This window comes from Oncorhynchus mykiss, unplaced genomic scaffold (genome assembly GCF_013265735.2).
Source record: "Oncorhynchus mykiss isolate Arlee unplaced genomic scaffold, USDA_OmykA_1.1 un_scaffold_276, whole genome shotgun sequence".
Classification (NCBI taxonomy): Eukaryota; Metazoa; Chordata; class Actinopteri; order Salmoniformes; family Salmonidae; genus Oncorhynchus; species Oncorhynchus mykiss.
In genome coordinates this window covers 67,697-90,000 of record NW_023493730.1, presented here as the reverse complement: position 1 = coordinate 90,000, position 22,304 = coordinate 67,697, and the positions used below count along the sequence as shown (strand labels likewise).

At 44.1% G+C, this 22,304-nt stretch overlaps 2 protein-coding genes across 10 annotated transcripts in view; one reads left to right on the top strand and one right to left on the bottom strand.

The window, feature by feature from the left end:
• LOC110515921 (general transcription factor IIE subunit 2-like) overlaps positions 1-7,871 on the top strand; it is a 32,866-nt gene extending 24,995 nt beyond the window's left edge. For all 7 annotated transcript variants that reach the window (XM_036973618.1, XM_036973620.1, XM_036973617.1 and 4 more), the window contains exons 4-8: positions 1,807-1,914; positions 2,673-2,855; positions 2,924-3,017; positions 4,195-4,310; positions 6,314-7,871. In XM_036973618.1, the coding sequence (XP_036829513.1) occupies positions 1,807-1,914; positions 2,673-2,855; positions 2,924-3,017; positions 4,195-4,310; positions 6,314-6,430 (618 nt within the window). In that variant the 3' untranslated portion in view covers positions 6,431-7,871. The remainder of the gene's footprint in view (positions 1-1,806; positions 1,915-2,672; positions 2,856-2,923; positions 3,018-4,194; positions 4,311-6,313) is intronic.
• Positions 7,872-9,558: 1,687 nt separating this feature from the next.
• On the bottom strand, positions 9,559-15,633 carry LOC118948979 (dynactin subunit 6-like). Of its 3 annotated transcripts, none has more exons than XR_005042231.1 (8): positions 15,322-15,422; positions 14,999-15,063; positions 14,655-14,760; positions 13,230-13,318; positions 10,971-11,018; positions 10,422-10,564; positions 9,952-10,254; positions 9,559-9,795 (listed from the first exon to the last, which is right to left on the bottom strand). XR_005042231.1 is itself a non-coding variant. In XM_036973622.1 (7 exons), the coding sequence occupies exons 1-7, from the start codon at positions 15,414-15,416 to the stop codon at positions 10,150-10,152; spliced, it is 651 nt and encodes a 216-aa protein (XP_036829517.1). In that variant the 5' UTR covers positions 15,417-15,633; the 3' UTR covers positions 10,124-10,149. The 3 variants fall into 3 exon arrangements, 1 of the variants encoding a protein (XP_036829517.1); XR_005042230.1 differs by having other exon boundaries at positions 9,972-10,254; XM_036973622.1 differs by lacking the exon at positions 9,559-9,795 and having other exon boundaries at positions 10,124-10,254; positions 15,322-15,633.
• Between the last annotated feature and the right edge of the window lie 6,671 nt (positions 15,634-22,304).

The window sequence follows — 22,304 nt, the reverse complement described above, 5'->3', positions numbered from 1 at the left end:
TTATTGGGTTTATTGTGATGTTAGTTCCTCCCTCTACTCTGTCTGTCTGTCTCTTATTGGGCGTATTGTGATGTTAGCTCCTCCCTCTACTCTGTCTGTCTCTTATTGGGTTTATTGTGATGTTAGTTCCTCCCTCTACTCTGTCTGTCTCTTATTGGGTTTATTGTGATGTTAGTTCCTCCCTCTACTCTGTCTGTCTCTTATTGGGTTTATTGTGATGTTAGTTCCTCCCTCTACTCTGTCTGTCTCTTATTGGGTTTATTGTGATGTTAGTTCCTCCCTCTACTCTGTCTGTCTCTTATTGGGTTTATTGTGATGTTAGTTCCTCCCTCTACTCTGTCTGTCTCTTATTGGGTTTATTGTGATGTTAGTTCCTCCCTCTACTCTGTCTGTCTCTTATTGGGTTTATTGTGATGTTAGTTCCTCCCTCTACTCTGTCTGTCTGTCTCTTATTGGGTTTATTGTGATGTTAGTTCCTCCCTCTACTCTGCCTGTCTGTCTCTTATTGGGTGTATTGTGATGTTAGTTCCTCCCTCTACTCTGTCTGTCTCTTATTGGGTGTATTGTGATGTTAGTTCCTCCCTCTACTCTGCCTGTCTGTCTCTTATTGGGTGTATTGTGATGTTAGTTCCTCCCTCTACTCTGTCTGTCTGTCTCTTATTGGGTTTATTGTGATGTTAGTTCCTCCCTCTACTCTGTCTGTCTCTTATTGGGTGTATTGTGATGTTAGTTCCTCCCTCTACTCTGTCTGTCTGTCTCTTATTGGGTTTATTGTGATGTTAGTTCCTCCCTCTACTCTGTCTGTCTCTTATTGGGTTTATTGTGATGTTAGTTCCTCCCTCTACTCTGTCTGTCTCTTATTGGGTTTATTGTGATGTTAGTTCCTCCCTCTACTCTGTCTGTCTGTCTCTTATTGGGTTTATTGTGATGTTAGTTCCTCCCTCTACTCTGTCTGTCTCTTATTGGGTGTATTGTGATGTTAGTTCCTCCCTCTATTGTTTGGTTCTCCACTCTTTATTTTGGAAGTAAACAACAACAACAACACAGACTTTTGTTAGTCACCATGTTTATGGTTCAGCCCTGGTGCAGTAACTCTGACAGCCTGGGTGGTTTTTCACACCAGACTTTGACTCATAACAATCTGCATAACGTTCACAGATTGTGTGTGCCTGTGTGTGTGTGTGCCTGTGTGTGTGTGTGCCAGTGTGTGTGTGTGCCTGTGTGTGCCAGTGTGTGTGCCAGTGTGTGTGCCAGTGTGTGTGTGTGCCAGTGTGTGTGTGTGCCAGTGGGCCTGTGCGTGCGTGTGTGTGTGTGCCAGTGTGTGTGTGTGCCAGTGTGTGTGTGTGTGCCAGTGTGTTTGTGTGTGTGTGTGTGTGTGGGTGCTCTGTCTTTTTCCCAGTACTGAAGCTACCTCGTCTTGACCCAGTCGATGCAGACAAGCTGCCATTACACAGATGACTTCTTTTAAACAATGCATCACGTGACCAACCAATAACGTCCTAGATTCTGAGTTCTGTTCTTCTCTGTCTGGTACTCAGCCCACTACACTGAATTAAAGGATTTTTAGAAACTGTCCATCTGGCTATTAGACCACACTAGCCCGGGTGGCATTCAGGTCCTAAATGCCATACTTGAAAAATGCAACATTTTACTGGCGTTCTAGTTTGTCATATTTTCAAGCCCAAACTGAAAGCCTTGGCTAGCAGGTTAGCTTAATTTCTTACAATTGAGTTACAATTGATCATGTCATCCTTCCTGTTCCTCTGTGTTCCTTCCTGTTCCTCTATGTTCCTTCCTGTCCTCCAGACCAGACACCAGCGTGGTGATACTCACCACTTGACTGTGGAGGAGATTCTAGATGAGACCAAACTACTGGACATCGGCATGAAGCAGAAACAATGGCTGATGACTGAGGTGTGTGTTGGGGCTTGACCTTTCACCTTTTCAATAAGATGGTGTGTGTTGGGGCGTTCACATGTTATCAGAGTTATCATGAAGTAGAAACAATGGCTGATGACTGAGGTGTGTGTTGGGGCGTTCACATGTTATCAGAGTTATCGGGAGGTGCGAGTGGGAAACTGAGTGTTTTGTTGCTTGACCTTTCACCTTTTCAATAGATGACGCCAAATCTGTTTTTTGACCATTGCAAACTTATGAGAGAGAGAGAGACAGAGGGAGAGACAGAGGGAGAGACAGAGAGAGAGACAGAGAGAGAGAGAGACAGAGAGAGAGACAGAGACAGAGAGAGAGAGAGAGACAGAAAGAGAGAGAGAGAGAGACAGAGAGAGAGAGAGAGAGAGAAAGAGACAGAGAGAGAGAGAGAGACAGAAAGAGAGAGAGAGACAGAGAGGGAGGGAGAGAGGGAGAGACAGAAAGAGAGACAGAAAGAGAGAGAGGGAGGGAGAGAGGGAGAGGGAGAGAGAGAGAGAGAGAGAGAGAGAGAGAGAGAGAGAGAGAGAGAGAGAGAGAGAGAGAGAGAGAGAGAGAGAGAGAGAGAGAGAGAGAGAGAGAGAGAGAGAGAGAGAGAGAGAGAGACCAGAAACTCTTCCACCTCTCTTTTATTTACCTCCGTCTCACCCTCCTCTTCCTCGGGCCAAACAGACTAGTGTTTTGAGACCCATGTAAATAAAGTTTAAATAAATGTTTGACTCAGTCTTTGTCCCGTCCCCCAGGCGCTGGCCAGTAACCCTAAGATAGAGGTGAGGGATGGGAAATATGCCTTCAAGCCCAAATATCACCTGAAGGACAAGAAAGCCCTGCTCAGACTGTTGGATAAACATGACCAGCTGGGACTGGGAGGATTACTGCTAGATGATGTGGAGGAGGGGCTACCCAACTCTGCCAAAGCACTGAAGGTGTGTGTGTGTGTGTGTGTGTGAGTATTAATGAGTCAGACATATTAACGGCCTCTGTTCCTCCCCAGGTTTTGGGAGACCAGATCATCTTTGTGACAAGACCAGACAAGAAGAAGATTCTGTTCTATAATGATAAACACTGCCAGTTTACAGTTGACGAAGGTGAGAGCGTTGGTGTAGTTTCTCTACCTGAATTACTTTTTTGGGGCCCTCATGGTAGATGAGTGGGAGCGTTGGTATGGTGTCTTTTTGCTTAGTTCTCTGTAGAAGGTGAGCATATAATGTTAATTAGAACTAGAGTGTTGGTATGTTCTCTCCCTTAATTTAGTTTGCAGTGGTTGAAGATAAGAGCATGTGTATAGTTTCTCCCCATTAAATATATGTTGAAAAGCTGAGCATTGGTAGGGTTTCTCCCATGTTGTCCAATGCAGAATGTGAAAGTGTTGGTACAATTTCTCCCTTAATTATCAGTTTGCAGTAGATTCAGATAAGAGCATTGATAAGGTCTCTCTTTCTTATTTCAGTTAAGGGAGCTTTGTTGACATTAAATACATTCTGTAAATATTGCCAAAGGCTAAAATATATATATATATATATATATATATATATATATATATATATATATATATATATATATATAAAATGTTTTTTATAAGTCTAAAGAAGTCATGTCTAAAGTACAACTGCATAAAGCCACTTAGTTCTCTGTAGGTGTGAGCACTGGTCTGGTTTCTCTCCCTTTGCACTGGTCTGGTTTCTCTTTCACGTAATGACCTCAATGGCTCCACCCAGTGGTCAGATTTTAAATTATTATTTTACTGTGACGTCATTTAGAAGTGTAGAACTTTCGGTTCGTTCATACCAGGATCCATTCAGTCGATACAGGATATTAACTGAGTTTAATTTGTTTGTTTACTTGTATGTATTGATTTGTTTACTTGAATGTATCGATTTGTTTACTTGTATGTATTGATTTGTTTACTTGTATGTATTGATTTGTTTACTTGTATGTATTGATTTGTTTACTTGAATGTATTGATTTGTTTACTTGAATGTATTGATTTGTTTACTTGTATGTATTGATTTGTTTACTTGTATGTATCGATTTGTTTACTTGTATGTATTGATTTGTTTACTTGAATGTATTGATTTGTTTACTTGAATGTATTGATTTGTTTACTTGTATGTATTGATTTGTTTACTTGTATGTATTGTGTACCGTAAGTCAGCTTTTATCTGCCGAGTATGACCTACTTGTAAAAATGTAATCAACTACTACTGCTATTGTCCTACCTGAGCTAATGGTATCCTGTCTGTGTTTCCTGGTCTATCGTCCCAGAGTTCACCAAGCTGTGGAGGAGTATCCCAGTGGACTCTATGGACGAAGAGAAGATAGAGGACTACCTCAAGAGACAGGGCATCTCCTCCATGCAGGAGACTGGACCCAAGAAAGTTGTGAGTTTCTCTCTCTGTCCCCACCTCTTTCTCTATCTCTCCGGATCTCTCTACCTCTCCGGATCTCTCTACCTCTCTCTACCTCTCCACCTCTCTCTACCTCTCCACCTCTCTCTACCTCTCCACCTCTCTCTACCTCTCCATCTCTCCACCTCTCTCTACCTCTCCACCTCTCTCTACCTCTCCACCTCTCTACCTCTCTCTACCTCTCCACCTCTCTCTATCTCTCCACCTCTCTCTACCTCTCCACCTCTCTCTACCTCTCCACCTCTCTCTACCTCTCCACCTCTCTCTACCTCTCCGGATCTCTCTACCTCTCTATCTCTCTCACTTTCTCTTTCTGTCTGTATTTCTGTCTCACAGGCCTGGGTAATTCCAGTCCTCGGGGGGCCTGATTGGTGTTACACTTTTGTCCCAGCTAACACACCTGACTCCAGCTAACACACCTGACTCCAGCTAACACACCTGACTCCAGCTAACACACCTGACTCCAGCTAACACACCTGACTCCAGCTAACACACCTGACTCCAGCTAACACACCTGACTCCAGCTAACACACCTGACTCCAGCTAACACACCTGACTCCAGCTAACACACCTGACTCCAGCTAACACACCTGACTCCAGCTAACACACCTGACTCCAGCTAACACACCTGACTCCAGCTAACACACCTGACTCCAGCTAACACACCTGACTCCAGCTAACACACCTGACTCCAGCTAACACACCTGACTCCAGTAATCACCTGACTCCAGTAATCACCTGACTCCAGTAATCACCTGACTCCAGCTAACACACCTGACTCCAGCTAACACACCTGACTCCAGCTAACACACCTGACTCCAGTAATCACCTGACTCCAGCTAACACACCTGACTCCAGTAATCACCTGACTCCAGTAATCACCTGACTCCAGTAATCACCTGACTCCAGCTAACACACCTGACTCCAGCTAACACACCTGACTCCAGTAATCACCTGACTCCAGTAATCACCTGACTCCAGTAATCACCTGACTCCAGTAATCACCTGACTCCAGTAATCACCTGACTCCAGTAATCACCTGACTCCAGTAATCACCTGACTCCAGCTAACACACCTGACTCCAGCTAACACACCTGACTCCAGTAATCACCTGACTCCAGTAATCACCTGACTCCAGTAATCACCTGACTCCAGTAATCACCTGACTCCAGTAATCACCTGACTCCAGTAATCACCTGACACACACACACACACACACGCACACACGCACACGCACCAATCAGTTATGCTAGGGACTGGAGACACACACACACACACACACACCAATCAGTTATGCTAGGGACTGGAGACACACACACACACGCACACACGCACACACACACACACCAATCAGTTATGCTAGGGACTGGAGACACACACACACACACACACACACACACACACCAATCAGTTATGCTAGGGACTGGAGACACACACACACACACACACACACACACACACACACACACACACACCAATCAGTTATGCTAGGGACTGGAGACACACACACACACACACACACACACCAATCAAGCCCCCCCCCCGGCCTGCCGGTTCTGTCACATAACTGGGACAATAAACCGAAAATGATCTTGACACCCAAACAGAACAGAGAGAGGACATTTGACACGTGGATAATAATGATAAGGATCCTTTACTAGAGGAATGTGTTGTCTGACATACTGATATGGGCTATTTGTTAACAAGACAGTTGATCGCCTCAACATTCAAACTAGAAGTAGTAGGTTGAAGGGTCATTTAAAAGAGTAACTCTGGGGCACATTCATGTTATAAACGTGTTCTACTTATCCACATTGTGATCATTTAGTGAATTTATGGTGGTACGGATTTACATCCACATCTCCTAGCTCTTATCACTCTCTTTATCTTTCCATGTTTCTCATGACTTATCTGTGATTGGTTGTTTCTACAATTAACCCGGTCTGTGATTGGCTGTTTTGGTTGTGTTGCTACAGTTACCAATCAAGAGGAAGAAGCCAGGTGGACAGAAGAAGAGACGCTTCAAGACTCACAACGACCATCTGGCCGGAGTACTGGAGGACTACTCAGAGGGCGTACCCGCTAAGAAGTGATGTCACTTCCTGGTTATACCCCTCCCACTTCCTCTTCCCTGGCCCAGTGAGAGAGGGGTGACCTGGGAGTTGTTGTTTTGTAGTTTGTTTTATTTGTCTCACCAAAACTACAATGAAGATGAGAGGAGACAATGGCCCTGTCTCAAACGTGTGAACTTGCTTCCTTTTCTTGTGTCCTTTCCTCCCCCGACGATAAAGGAGAAGGAGATGAGGACAGGAAGCCATTTTGGAACGTTGAGACACAAGATGGCTGACTGATTGACTGAAGTGAAGTCCTTGCCAAACACACCAACCTAAAGAGACTCTCGCTGTCCTTTTTGATAAAACTGGACCAGTTTTGGTTCTAAGCAGTAATACAAAATGGTGGACGGCTTTAGGGTAGCAAAAATGTCCTGTTAAATTTTCCCCCAAAATCCCAGGTTTTCCAGAAATCCCAGTTGGAATATTCCTGTAATGACAAATTCCCTGGAATCTGGTAACACTTCAAAGGGGATTCTGGGAAAGTTACTGGATATGTGCAACCTTAGAAGGGGCTGTATGTGTAAATGTCTGGCACACGATGGACACTGTGTGTGATAGTGGAGAGAGGATGTGTGTGAAAGTGTTTTCTTTTAAATAATACCAGTCGTATTGTCTGCTGTAGTTGTTCCTTATATTCATTTACAACAGTGGTCACCAATGGCAACCTGGAGAAATACAGGTTGTGCAGGGTTTTGCTCCAGACCTGCACAAACACTCCTGACTTAGCTAAACGACTCGTAGAATCTACCAGGTTTACTCAGACAAACACTAGCCTGGTCCCAGGGTCTTTGTGCTGTCATTCCAAACGGCATGACAACGAGTCATAGCAGAGCTGAAATCAGGCTAGACAAACACCCCACTCCCATAGAAACCTCTCCCACGACATACTTACAGTATATACCACTAAGATAATAAACTGTCCCTTCAGTATATACTACTAAGATAATAAACTGTCCCTTCAGTATATACTACTAAGATAATAAACTGTCCCTTCAGTATATACTACTAAGATAATAAACTGTCTCTTCAGTATATACTACTAAGATAATAAACTGTCCCTTCAGTATATACTACTAAGATAATAAACTGTCCCTTCAGTATATACTACTAAGATAATAAACTGTCCCTTCAGTATATACTACTAAGATAATAAACTGTCCCTTCAGTATATACTACTAAGATAATAAACTGTCCCTTCAGTATATACTCAAACTGTTCATCAAGACCTTGATTGATTGGGTGAATCGGTTGTGTTAGTACAAGGCTAGAACAAAAGCCCGAGACACCCTGTATCTCTCCACTTCCTGGTTGGTTGGTGATCGCTGGTCTCTTGAGCTTTCTTCATTACTGAGCACATTACCCACAGTACCTTTCTCCTGAGGCCTTTCCTCTGACGCACAATAAAGTCATGGAAAACACACTGTACTGTGTCTTCTTGATGACACAGAGACCTGGATTCAACCTGATGGTTGCTGCTCGCTGACAGTTAAAAGGTCATATCTGATTCGGAGAAAGAGAGAGGATGGGAGGAACCGCGGGAAAGACAAATGAAGACTGGTTGGGCGAATAGACTGGTTGGGTGATGGCTCAGTGGGCGAATTGTCGGATTGGATGATGGCTCAGTGGACGAATAGACTGGTTGGGTGATGGCTCAGTGGGCAAATAGACTGGTTGGATGATGGCTCAGTGGGCGAGGCTTAATGACAGATCAGTGAGTGGAATTTACATCTGAGAGACAAATAAAATGTAGTTTTTAGGGTGTCAGGTTGGAGGTGGATGGGGGATGGGGGGGGGGGGGGGGGTTAAACGCGGGTTGCAACCTGCCGAGGTCGCCAGTTCTAATCCCAGGTGAGACTAGTTTCCCAACTCTACCCAACATAACTAATTACATTTCTAATCTACAAACTCTGAACAGCTTTAAATACGGAGGATGGTGGCCCAGCCCCTGCTAGCGGAGGGGACTAAGCACTGAGATAAATGACACTCAACTGCTTTTCTCCTCTCGCCTTCTGACACCCAGGTGGTGACACATCTGTGTGTGCCTGGCAGACATCTCAGCTTTGATGTCAGTTCACCAAGACAGAGCTGTTCTTCCTCCCGGGGAAGACCTGCCCGCTCCAAGACCTCTCCATCACGGTTGACAACTCCACTGTGTCGGCGTGACCCTGTGCAACATCCTGTCGTTCTCTGTAAACATCAAAGCAGTGACTGGCTCCTGCAGGTTCTTGCTCTCTACAACATCTGTAGAGTACGACTCTACCTCACACAGGAAGCGGCGCAGGTCCCAATCCAGGCAGTTGTCATCTCCCGTCTGGACCACTGCAACTCTCTGTTGGCTGGGCTCCCTGCTTGTGTCATCAAACCCCTGGAACTGATCCAGAACACAGCAGCCCGCCTGGTTTTTCAACCTCATGTCACATACTGACTACGTTGAGGGCACATTTTTTATTTTCTATGCCAGAGATATGTGGTTGTCCCACCTGGATATCTTAAGATGAATGCACTGACTGTCAGTCTCTCTGGTTAAGAGCGTCTGCTAAATGACCCAAATATTAAGGTCACAGGTTCAGATCTTGCGAATGCTGTTTAAATGATTTTTTTTAGAAGAGGGTATATTTATAGCCCTGGTTACACCTCACATTAACATGTGGTTTCTCCTGATCTGATCAAAGTGATCCAATCCAAACCTGTTTCAAAGTTTGCCGCATCTACACTTGGTATTGTGTCTGAATCCCAATAATCTCTCCATCCTCCTGAGCTTTGCATTCGTTCACTACTCTACACACATTTTAAAACATTGGAGTGGTGTAGGCATGACTTGGAGCAAGTTTCCATGTAGTTAAACAGAAAGTAAACCAAAACGGACTTCGCTGGCTAAACCGAAATAGACTGGATCTCAATTGGATTTCCTTGAGTCCTCTCATCGCCTCCTCGAAACCCATTGGACGAGAAGGTCGGAACAGGGAGGGATCCTAAAATCCATGTAGGGAAGGGAACAAGTGCACACTTTGGGAGAAAGGGGGGATAATTGGGATATCCCCAGTGAGTACTTCTAGTCAGAGTACAGCAACACTGTCCTACAGTCTCCAAACAGCAAAACTAAATACTTTTAAATAAGTCATTTTTTTTAATTACAATTGGATACAAAGAATTTGGTGGTAAACAGTCAGACACTTCCACTACCAAGGGGCAGTTTCCCAGACACAGGTCACGCCTCATCATGGACTAAACTGTTTAAATCCAGCCGGGTCTGGGAAACTGGACCTGGGTCTGGGAAACTGGACCTGGGTCTGGGAAACTGGACCTGGGTCTGGGAAACTGGACCTGGGTCTGGGAAACTGGACCTGGGAAACTGGACCTGGGTCTGGGAAACTGGACCTGGGAAACTGGGTCTGGGTCTGGGAAACTGGACCTGGGAAACTGGGTCTGGGAAACTGGGTCTGGGTCTGGGAAACTGGACCTGGGTCTGGGAAACTGGACCTGGGTCTGGGAAACTGGACCTGGGTCTGGGAAACTGGACCTGGGTCTGGGAAACTGGAACTCGGTGTGGTGAGACCACCAAGGAGAACACTTCAGTGACATTCTTCAGATTCTTGTTAAAGTAGTGGCAGTACATTTTGAGTGGTAAGAGATTCCTTCGTTCGCTGTCTGCCAGAGAGGTAAATGTTTTGGGGCCCGGGGCTGAGAGCTGGTGGGGTTTAGTTTTTGGCCGGTGTGACAGCGGAGGTGGTTTTGACAGTCTTCTTCATGTGGTGGTAGTTGGGGAGGATCTTCATCAGGAAGTCAAGCTGAAGAGTCTGAGGCTGCAGAACACAAACACACGAAGGCATGCTGTTCTTCACTGCTAACAGGGAAACAGTGGATGGACTGGTTCTTTGGTTAAAAACAAGTGCGGAAAGACAAAGCTACATAGACTGTGTCTTATACACACAGACCCCTGGATCACTAATCTCAGTGTGTGTGTGTGTACCTGTGGTCGCTCTGTCTGCACACGTCTCTGACACCCCGAGCCGAAGATGACAGTGTTTTCAGGTATGACCTCACAGGTGTTGACCTGGCAACAGGCGCCGATGATACAACCAGAAGTTAGAATCATGTTCCTGCCCAGGTCAGCTGGAGGGGGGGGGGGAGAACACAGTTTAGATGATAGAAGGGGTCTCTCCATAGTGATTTAATAACCAATCAACAGTTTAGATGATAGAAGGGGTCTCTCCATAGTGATTTAATAACCAATCAACAGTTTAGATGATAGAAGGGGTCTCTCCATAGTGATTTAATAACCAATCAACAGTTTAGATGATAGAAGGGGTCTCTCCATAGTGATTTAATAACCAATCAACAGTTTAGATGATAGAAGGGGTCTCTCCATAGTGATTTAATAACCAATCAACAGTTTAGATGATAGAAGGGGTCTCTCCATAGTGATTTAATAACCAATCAACACAGACACACTCAGTCTTTCAGAACATTGGGAAGAAGAACGTCATTACTGAATTTGTGGCATTTGAACCTTTCTTACCTTTGGATTCTATGACATTGTTGTCCCCAATTTTCAAAGCTTGAGACACTGCAAGTATCATTGGTTAAGGAGAGTTTCATACTTTACCAACAAAAGGACTTTCAGAGCAGCAATACACACATACAGATATGTGATCTTAGACAGAGGTCAAACAATAACACATACATACAGTGCCTTGCGAAAGTATTCGGCCCCCTTGAACTTTGCGACCTTTTGACACATTTCAGGCTTCAAACATAAAGATATAAAACTGTATTTTTTTGTGAAGAATCAACAACAAGTGGGACACAATCATGAAGTGGATCGACATTTATTGGATATTTCAAACTTTTTTAACAAATCAAAAACTGAAAAATTGGGCGTGCAAAATTATTCAGCCCCTTTACTTTCAGTGCAGCAAACTCTCTCCAGAAGTTCAGTGAGGATCTCTGAATGATCCAATGTTGACCTAAATGACTAATGATGATAAATACAATCCACCTGTGTGTAATCAAGTCTCCGTATAAATGCACCTGCACTGTGATAGTCTCAGAGGTCCGTTAAAAGCGCAGAGAGCATCATGAAGAACAAGGAACACACCAGGCAGGTCCGAGATACTGTTGTGAAGAAGTTTAAAGCCGGATTTGGATATAAAAAGATTTCCCAAGCTTTAAACATCCCAAGGAGCACTGTGCAAGCGATAATATTGAAATGGAAGGAGTATCAGACCACTGCAAATCTACCACGACCTGGCCGTCCCTCTAAACTTTCAGCTCATACAAGGAGAAGACTGATCAGAGATGCAGCCAAGAGGCCCATGATCACTCTGGATGAACTGCAGAGATCTACAGCTGAGGTGGGAGATTCTGTCCATAGGACAACAATCAGTCGTATATTGCACAAATCTGGCCTTTATGGAAGAGTGGCAAGAAGAAAGCCATTTCTTAAAGATATCCATAAAAAGTGTTGTTTAAAGTTTGCCACAAGCCACCTGGGAGACACACCAAACATGTGGAAGAAGGTTCTCTGGTCAGATGAAACCAAAATTGAACTTTTTGGCAACAATGCAAAACGTTATGTTTGGCGTAAAAGCAACACAGCTGAACACACCATCCCCACTGTCAAACATGGTGGTGGCAGCATCATGGGTTGGGCCTGCTTTTCTTCAGCAGGGACAGGGAAGATGGTTAAAATTGATGGGAAGATGGATGGAGCCAAATACAGGACCATTCTGGAAGAAAACCTGATGGAGTCTGCAAAAGACCTGAGACTGGGACGGAGATTTGTCTTCCAACAAGACAATGATCCAAAACATAAAGCAAAATCTACAATGGAATGGTTCAAAAATAAACATATCCAGGTGTTAGAATGGCCAAGTCAAAGTCCAGACCTGAATCCAATCGAGAATCTGTGGAAAGAACTGAAAACTGCTGTTCACAAATGCTCTCCATCCAACCTCACTGAGCTCGAGCTGTTTTGCAAGGAGGAATGGGAAAAAAATTCAGTCTCTCGATGTGCAAAACTGATAGAGACAAACCCCAAGCGACTTACAGCTGTAATCGCAGCAAAAGGTGGCGCTACAAAGTATTAACTTAAGGGGGCTGAATAATTTTGCACGCCCAATTTTTCAGTTTTTGATTTGTTAAAAAAGTTTGAAATATCCAATTAATGTCGTTCCACTTCATGATTGTGTCCCACTTGTTGTTGATTCTTCACAAAAAAATACAGTTTTATATCTTTATGTTTGAAGCCTGAAATGTGGCAAAAGGTCGCAAAGTTCAAGGTGGCCGAATACTTTTGCAAGGCACTGTATATGTAATATTAGACAGAGGTCAAACAGACAGAGGTCAAACAATACACACATACAGATATGTGATATTAGACAGAGGTCAAACAATACACACATACAGATATGGAATATTAGACAGAGGTCAAATGTCCAAATAGCTGTACCCATCAGGCTGTACCCTGTAGGTCAGTGGTTGTACCCTATAGGTCAGTGTACCCTATAGGTCAGTGTACCCTATAGGTCAATGTACCCTATAGGTCAGTGTACCCTATAGGTCAGTGTACCCTACAGGTCAGTGTACCCTACAGGTCAGTGTACCCTATAGGTCAGTGAACCCTATAGGTCAGTGAACCCTATAGGTCAGTGTACCCTATAGGTCAGTGAACCCTATAGGTCAGTGAACCCTATAGGTCAGTGTACCCTACAGGTCAGTGTACCCTTTAGGTCAGTGTACCCTATAGGTCAGTGTACCACTTCAATATAAAGGATACTACATCCAACTTCAAACACGTTGTTGATGCCGATGGTCATCGTCTTTGGCTCCACTCCCTCAGAGTCAGGCGCTATGTTCTCTGGATAACTGATCAAAGACAGACAGACAGCCAGCTTCAATCAGACAACCAGCTTCAATCAGACAGACAGCTTCAATCAGACAACCAGCTTCAATCAGACAGCCAGCTTCAATCAGACAGCCAACTTCAATCAGACAGCCAGCTTCAATCAGACAGCCAGCTTCAATCAGACAGCCAACTTCAATCACTACAATGTAAACCATAACATGGCAGAGGAAAAGGAGACCATAACATTGCAGAGGAAAAGGAGACCATAACATGGCAGAGGAAAAGGAGACCATAACATGACAGAGGAAAAAGAGACCATAACATTGCAGAGGAAAAGGAGACCATAACATTGCAGAGGAAAAGGAGACCATAACATGGCAGAGGAAAAGGAGACCATAACATGACAGAGGAAAAAGAGACCATAACATTGCAGAGGAAAAGGAGACCATAACATGGCAGAGGAAAAGGAGACCATAACATGACAGAGGAAAAGGAGACCATAACATGACAGAGGAAAATGAGACCATAACATGGCAGAGGAAAAGGAGACCATAACATGACAGAGGAAAAGGAGACCATAACATGACAGAGGAAGAGGAGACCATAACATTGCAGAGGAAAAGGAGACCATAACATGACAGAGGAAAATGAGACCATAACATGACAGAGGAAAAGGAGACCATAACATGGCAGAGGAAAAGGAGACCATAACATGACAGAGGAAAATGAGACCATAACATGACAGAGGAAAAGGAGACCATAACATGACAGAGGAAAAGGAGACCATAACATGACAGAGGAAAATGAGACCATAACATGACAGAGGAAAAGGAGACCATAACATGGCAGAGGAAAAGGAGACCATAACATGACAGAGGAAAATGAGACCATAACATGACAGAGGAAAAGGAGACCATAACATGGCAGAAGAAAAAGAGGTAGACGAGTGTGTAACAGTATAACTTTAGACCGTCCCCTCGCCCATACCCGGGCGCAACCCTCTGCACACATCAACAACAGTCACCCTCGAAACATCGTTACCCATTGCTCCACAAAAGCCGCGGCCCTTGCAGAGCAAAGGGGGAACTACTACTTCAAGGTCCCAGAGCAAGTGACGTCACTGATTGAAACGCTATTTAGCGCGCACCGCTAACTATGCTAGCCGTTTCACATCCGTTACAAGTGCAAAAGAGAGGTGGGGGGAAAGACAGAATAAAAGCATGGAAGGAATAGAGTGTAGGGAGAATGGATGGATGTAACAAGGGAGGGGGAGAAAGAGAGGCGGCAATAGAACACAGGAGAGACCTCACCACTGCACCCTTCCACTTCTAGAAGATTCACTATTGTTATGTTCACCTGTTAATTATAAGAGCTTGTTCCTCGATGAGGTTGCCTTCTCCTATGACTATGGGTCCTGCCTCGGCAATGATGCGGGCTTTGGGATGGACCACGGTTCTGGCACCTGGAAAGACCATACATGAACAGTCAATTGTTTAACGCTAGCCTACCACATCAACCATTTTTAGCCGGCTCCAAAGTGGATATGTACTCAGTAACCTGAACCGTGTAATAATGTCAAGCTATATAGAGACTAGAGCTACTACAGACAAACGAATGTTGTTGTTGCTCATTGTAAAATAAATAGTTAGCGGACGTTACCTGACTAGCTAAGCTAAATGCTACATTTTACGTCTTCTTACCAATAGTGACTTCCCCTCTGATCTCGCTTTCGACGCACACCACGGCGCCAGCTGCTATTTTAGCACTACAAACAGAAAACCAAGTGCTGGTAATAATCAGCAATACAAAAAATGTACAATTTATGAATCATCTGTATGTCTACAAGTTAGTTAGCTACGATTTTAGCTGTAGCAAGCAGCTAACTTAGCTAGTCACGTTAGCTAGCGGTTTCCTAGAACATTCAACACGTTCAAACTATCACAAAACAGTATGAAACAGTAACAATGTGTTATTTGATACACAATACTGAACTAAAAACGAATTCAAGTTGGAGTCGTAATACCTTTTTTGAGCATTTTGTTTATCCGACATTTTGTTGATCGACTTGAGTTTTTTCGACAATCGATTTCGAATCCTTCTCAGCATAAACGACGTCATTGTGCGCTTGCGTGGAAAGCAAACAAGATGAGGAGGGGGGTGGGGACATTAATGGGGATTTAGTGTCACCTAGCGAATGTTTACAAAACTGCAGCTAATATTTTTAGTCAGAGAAAATGGTTAAAGTATTATTCATTTTCCTCCCTTTTATGCTACTCTCTGTTTATCTTATATGCAGAGTCACTTTAACTATACATTCATGTACATACTAGCTAAATTGGCCCGACCAACCAGTGCTCCCACACATTGGCTAACCGGGCTATCTGCATTGTGTCCCACCACCCGCCAACCCCTCTTTTCACGCTACTGCTACTCTCTGTTCATCATATATGCATAGTCACTTTAACCATATCTACATGTACATACTACCTCAATCAGCCTGACTTACCGGTGTCTGTATGTAGCCTCTCTACTTTTATAGCCTCGCTACTGTATATAGCCTGTCTTTTTACTGTTGTTTTATTTCTTTACTTACCTATTGTTCACCTAACACATTTTTTGCACTATTGGTTAGAGCGTGTAAGTAAGTATTTCACTGTAAGGTCTACCTGTTATATTCAGTGCACATGACAAATTAACTTAGATTTGATTTGAATCCTAAATCAAACCTAGCCCCTATCTCCTAACCTGATCCCATAGCCCATATCTCCTAACCTCTCCCCTAGCCCCTATCTCCTAACCTTATCCCCTAGCCCATATCTCCTAACCCTAGCCCCTATCTCCTAACCTTATCCCCTAGCCCATATCTCCTAAACGTATCCCCTAGCCCCTATCTCCTAACTTTATCACATAGCCACCATTCTCCTAACCTTATCCCCTAGCCCCTTTCTCCTAACCTTATCCCCTAGCCCATATCTCCTAACCCTAGCCCCTATCTCCTAACTTTATCCCCTAGCCCCTATCTCCTAACCTCATCTCCTAGCCCCTATCTCCTAACCTCATCCCCTAGCCCCTATCTCCTAACCTTATCCCCTAGCCTCTATCTCCTAACCTTATCCCCTAGCCCATATCTCCTAACCTCATCCCCTAGCCCCTATCTCCTAACCTTATCCCCTAGCCCATATCTCCTAACCCTAGCCCCTATCTCCTAACCTTATCCCCTATCCCATATCTCCTAACCTCATCCCCTAGCCCCTATCTCCTAACTTTATCCCCTAGCCCCTATTTCCTAACTTTATCCCCTAGCCCCTATCTCCTAACCTCATACCCTAGTCCCTATCTCCTACCCTTATCCCCTAGCCCATATCTCCTACCCTTATCCCCTAGCCCCTATCTCCTAACCTTATCCCCTAGCCCATATCTCCTACCCTTATCCCCTAGCCCCTATCTCCTAACCTTATCCCCTAGCCCATATCTCCTAACCCTAGCCCCTATCTCCTAACCTTATCCCCTAACCCATATCTCCTAACCTCATCCCCTAGCCCCTATCTCCTAACTTTATCCCCTAGCCCCTATTTCCTAACTTTATCCCCTAGCCCCTATCTCCTAACCTCATACCCTAGTCCCTATCTCCTAACCTTATCCCCTAGCCCCTATCTCCTAACCTCATCCCCTAGCCCCTATCTCCTACCCGTATCCCCTAGCCCATATCTCCTACCCTTATCCCCTAGCCCCTATCTCCTAACCTCATCCCCTAGCCCCTATCTCCTAACCTTATCCCCTAGCCCCTATCTCCTAACCCTAGCCCCTATGTGCCTGTGTAGATCTGAAAGTATAAGAAGTGTCAACAACAAGTCATCTGATAGATAACCTTCACCTTTGTCCTTGACTGATAGAGTTGAATTATAACCTCCACCTTTGTCCTTGACTTGTCTCCAATCACCATTTATCCTGGTCCCAGATCAGTGTTTACTGTAGCCAGGTCTTTGACTGTATTCGTTCATCGTCATGCCGACCGGTGTGTACGCAGAGGACAGAGTTACCTGTCAATCATCAACCCAGCTCAATGTCACTGTATCTGAAATTAGTACACACACACACACTTACACATACACTTTTCAATTACCCTCTCCCACCTCTCCCACTCCCTGATCATTTAAAAAAAGCATCATCAGCAACAAACGAACCAACATTTTCTAATCACTCAAACTTTCAGATGGATCAGAAAGGAAATTAGCATTTTCAAAATTCTATAAATTATTAATTATGGGTTGTAGAAGAAGGGAGTACATAAATGATTAAATATGCGCTAACCTAATTTAGAAAGTAGTACATAATATATGAATTATGCACACACACACACACACACACACACATACACACACACACACACACACACACACACACACACACATACACATACACACACAGACACACACACAAACACACACACACACACACACACAAACACACACACACACACACACACACACATACACACACACACACACACACACACACACACACACACACACACACACATACACACACAGACACACACACAAACACACACACACATACACACACAGACACACACACAAACACACACACACACACACACACAAACACACACACACACACACACACACACACATACACACACACACACACACACACACACACACACACACACACACACATACACACACAGACACACACACAAACACACACACACACACACACACACACAAACACACACACACACACACACACACACACATACACATACACATACACACACACAGACACACACACACACACACACACACACACACACACACACACACACACACACACACACACACACACACACACACACACACACACACAAACAAACACACACACACACACACACACATACAGAGAGGGAGAGAGAGCGATTGTATAACCAGACTCTCCCCTTTTTAGACTTGGAGGAAGTGACGTGATAACGAGGTGTGAACAGAACAGATTTCATATGAGTAAAACAGACTGGCTAAAACAGAACAGATTTAATATGAGTTAAACAGACTGGCTAAACCAGAACAGATTTTATATGAGTTAAACAGACTGGCCAAACCAGAACAAGATGATGAGAAGTTACAGACAGATGGACAGAAAGACACTCACCCCAAACTCCATAAAAACTAACAGACCAACATGACAATTCCCTTTTACCTTTGAACTCTGACCTCACCTTGTCCTTGAATGATAGTTGAACTCTGACCTCCACCTGGTCCTTGACTGATAGTTGAACTCTGACCTCCAGTGTTTACTGTAGCCCAGACTCTGGCTGTATTCGTTCATTGTCATGCCGACCGGTGTGTACGCAGAGGACAGAGTTACCTGTCAATCATCAACCCGTCACTGCTGACAGCTCAATGTCACTGTATCTGAAATTAGTACACACACACACACACGCGCACGCGCACACACACACACACACACACACACACACACACACACACACACACACACACACACACACAGCTAACAGCTCAATGTCACTGTATCTGAAATAAGTACACACACACAGAAGCACACACACACACACACACACACACACAGAAGCACACACACACACACACACACAGAAGCACACACACACACACACACACACACACACACACACACACACACACAGAAGCACACACAGAAGCACACACACACACACACACACACACACACACACACACACACACACACACACACACACACACACACACACACACACACACACACACACAGCAGGTGTGTCCTTTCCTCTGGCTGCTGCTGAACTCTGAGAACCATACAGGAAGTCTATCATGTCAGAACAACAATCCCCTTTTACACCACTTCCTGTTAAGATCGAGAGAGACACACAGAGAGAGAGGATCATTGTGTGTGTGTGTGAGAATGAATAGGTGATCCGTATTCGTCATTACAGTCATTATTGAGTCAGAGGAAACAATGGAGATGACTGATGAACTCTGGGTAGTTGGGAGCTTCCTGTCTGACATCCAACAGGAGGCCATAACAGCAACACACACACACACACACACACACACACACACACACACACACACACACACACACACACACACACACACAAGACTTCACTAGAGAGTTTCCCGATTCATTAACTATTTTAATGTCAAAGTAAGTTGTCAACACTCTGCAAAACCAAAACTGATAAAAGTTTTGGGGATTCGACCTCATACCGTTTTATTTCGAACTCAGGGAATCTATTTGAACTGCTGCCAGTTGTCTCCAAGAGTCAAAACATTTCTGTGATGTCGAATGCCTCCAACCTCAGTGGAAAATAATGAGCTGCAGTATTCACTTGGTCCACTAGGTGGCAGTAAAACCCCACTATCTCCACTCGCATTCAACCAGTCATTCATAAATTATAACTGCAGGGGCTCAGTCCCACATGAAACCCTATTCGCTATTTGTTGCACTACTTTTCAAATCAAATCAAATGTATTTATATAGCCCTTCGTACATCAGCTGATATCTCAAAGTGCTGTACAGAAACCCAGCCTAAAACCCCCAAACAACAAGCAATGCAGGTGTAGAAGCACGGTGGCTTGGAAACACTCCCCAGGAAGGAGTTTTGTTGCCTTAACGACTCAAACTGAATTCTTCCGCTGCTCTATCGGTCTGTTACATACTTCAGTCTGAGACTGTCAACCACTGTGTCATAACCACTGTGTTCCAACCACTGTGTTCCAACCACTGTGTTCCATTCACTGTGTCATAACCACTGTGTTCCAACCACTGTGTTCCAACCACTGTGTTCCATTCACTGTGTCATAACCACTGTGTTCTAATCACTGTGTCACAATCACTGTGTCATAACCACTGTGTTCCAACCACTGTGTTCCAACCACTGTGTCATAACCACTGTGTTCCAATCACTGTGTCATAGCCACTGTGTTCCAATCACTGTGTTCTAATCACTGTGTTCCAATCACTGTGTTCCAACCACTGTGTCATAACCACTGTGTTCCAACCACTGTGTTCTAATCACTGTGTTCCAATCACTGTGTTCCAACCACTGTGTCATAACCACTGTGTCATAACCACTGTGTCATAACCACTGTGTTCCAATCACTGTGTCATAACCACTGTGTTCTAATCACTGTGTCACAATCACTGTGTCACAATCACTGTGTTCCAACCACTGTGTCACAACCACTGTGTCATAACCACTGTGTTCCAACCACTGTGTCACAACCACTGTGTCACAATCACTGTGTTCCAATCACTGTGTCACAATCACTGTGTTCCAACCACTGTGTTCCAATCACTGTGTCACAATCACTGTGTTCCAACCACTGTGTTCCAATCACTGTGTCAAATCACTGTGTTCCAACCACTGTGTTCCAATCACTGTGTTCCAATCACTTTGTTCCAATTACTGTGTCACAACCACTGTGTTCCAATCACTGTGTCACAACCACTGTGTCACAACCACTGTGTTCCAATCACTGTGTTCCAATCACTGTGTACCAATCACTTTGTTCCAATCACTGTGTCCCAACCACTGTGTCCCAACCACTGTGTTCCAATCACTGTGTTCCAATCACTGTGTTCCAATCACTGTGTACCAATCACTTTGTTCCAATCACTGTGTCCCAACCACTATGTCCTAACCACTGTGTCACAACCGGCCGTGATCGGGAGCCCCATAGTGCGGCACACAGTTGGCCCAGCGTCGTCCGGGTTTGGCCGGGTTTGGCTGGGCTAGGCCGTCATAGTAAAATAAGAATTTGATCTTAACTGACTTGCCTAGTTAAATAAAGGTTCAATAAAAAATGGTTTCTGGTGACCTCATGAGGGATGTTGTACTAAACTAAGTAGACTGTTCAGCGATTGGATAATTTCTAACCAATCAGAGAAGTAAAGACAATGAAAATGTTCAAACCTCTGCCTGACCCGCGTTCTGGCTCTGGTCCCACCCATCTGTTTCATGGACCAATCAGAAAGGTTCAAATGTTTTTCCTGTTCTGGAAATCATCATGGAGGTACTCAGATCCTGACTCATTGAGAGAAGAAGGAACTAATGTCCATGGGCTTGGTGGTTTTGGTAGCTAGGCAACTACTTTTGACTAGGGTCCATTAGGCTCTGGTCTAAAGTAGTGCACTATATAGGGAATAGGGCCCTGGTCTAAAGTAGTGCACTATGTAGGGAATAGGGCACTGGTCTAAAGTAGTGCACTATATAGGGAAAATTGTGCCATTTGGGAGCAACTAGAAAACAACTAGCCTATTTTCCTAATAATGACCCTAATCAGGTGGCGAGTATTAACCTTTAGGAAAATGATACAACCTCCCCTTTAACTCGTAACAGTTAAATGGTAGAGATGAAATGATACAACCTCCCCTTTAACTCATAACAGTTAAATGGTAGAGATGAAATTATACAACCTCCCCTTTAACTCATAACAGTTAAATGGTAGAGATGAAATGATACAACCTCCCCTTTAACTCATAACAGTTAAATGGTAGAGATGAAATGATACAACCTCCCCTTTAACTCATAACAGTTAAATGGTAGAGATGAAATGATACAACCTCCCCTTTAACTCATAACAGTTAAATGGTAGAGATGAAATTATACAACCTCCCCTTTAACTCATAACAGTTAAATGGTAGAGATGAAATGATACAACCTCCCCTTTAACTCATAACAGTTAAATGGTAGAGATGAGATGATAATGAGAAAGATGATAACAGGAAATCGAGTGTGTGTGTGTGTCGTGTGTGTGTGTGTGTTACATAAGATTGTGGCAGTGTGTCAACAAATCATTTTATCATCGGAAATGCAGAATGTTATGGAATATAAAACTGAAATATACATGCGATTTACATTCATTATTTCTATAATTACACACACACACACACACACACACACACACACACACACGACACACACACACACACGCACGCACGCATGCACGGATGCACGCACACGCACACGCA

Coding starts and splice junctions, on each gene's coding strand:
- LOC118948979 (XM_036973622.1), bottom strand. CDS start 15,416: ATGACGTCGTTTATGCTGAGAAGGATTCGAAATCGATTGTCGAAAAAA. Junction 15,064..15,321: donor AAACAAAATGCTCAAAAAAG/GTATTACGACTC, acceptor TTCTGTTTGTAG/TGCTAAAATAGCAGCTGGCG. Junction 11,019..13,229: donor CGTGTTTGAAGTTGGATGTA/GTATCCTTTATA, acceptor TGATACTTGCAG/TGTCTCAAGCTTTGAAAATT.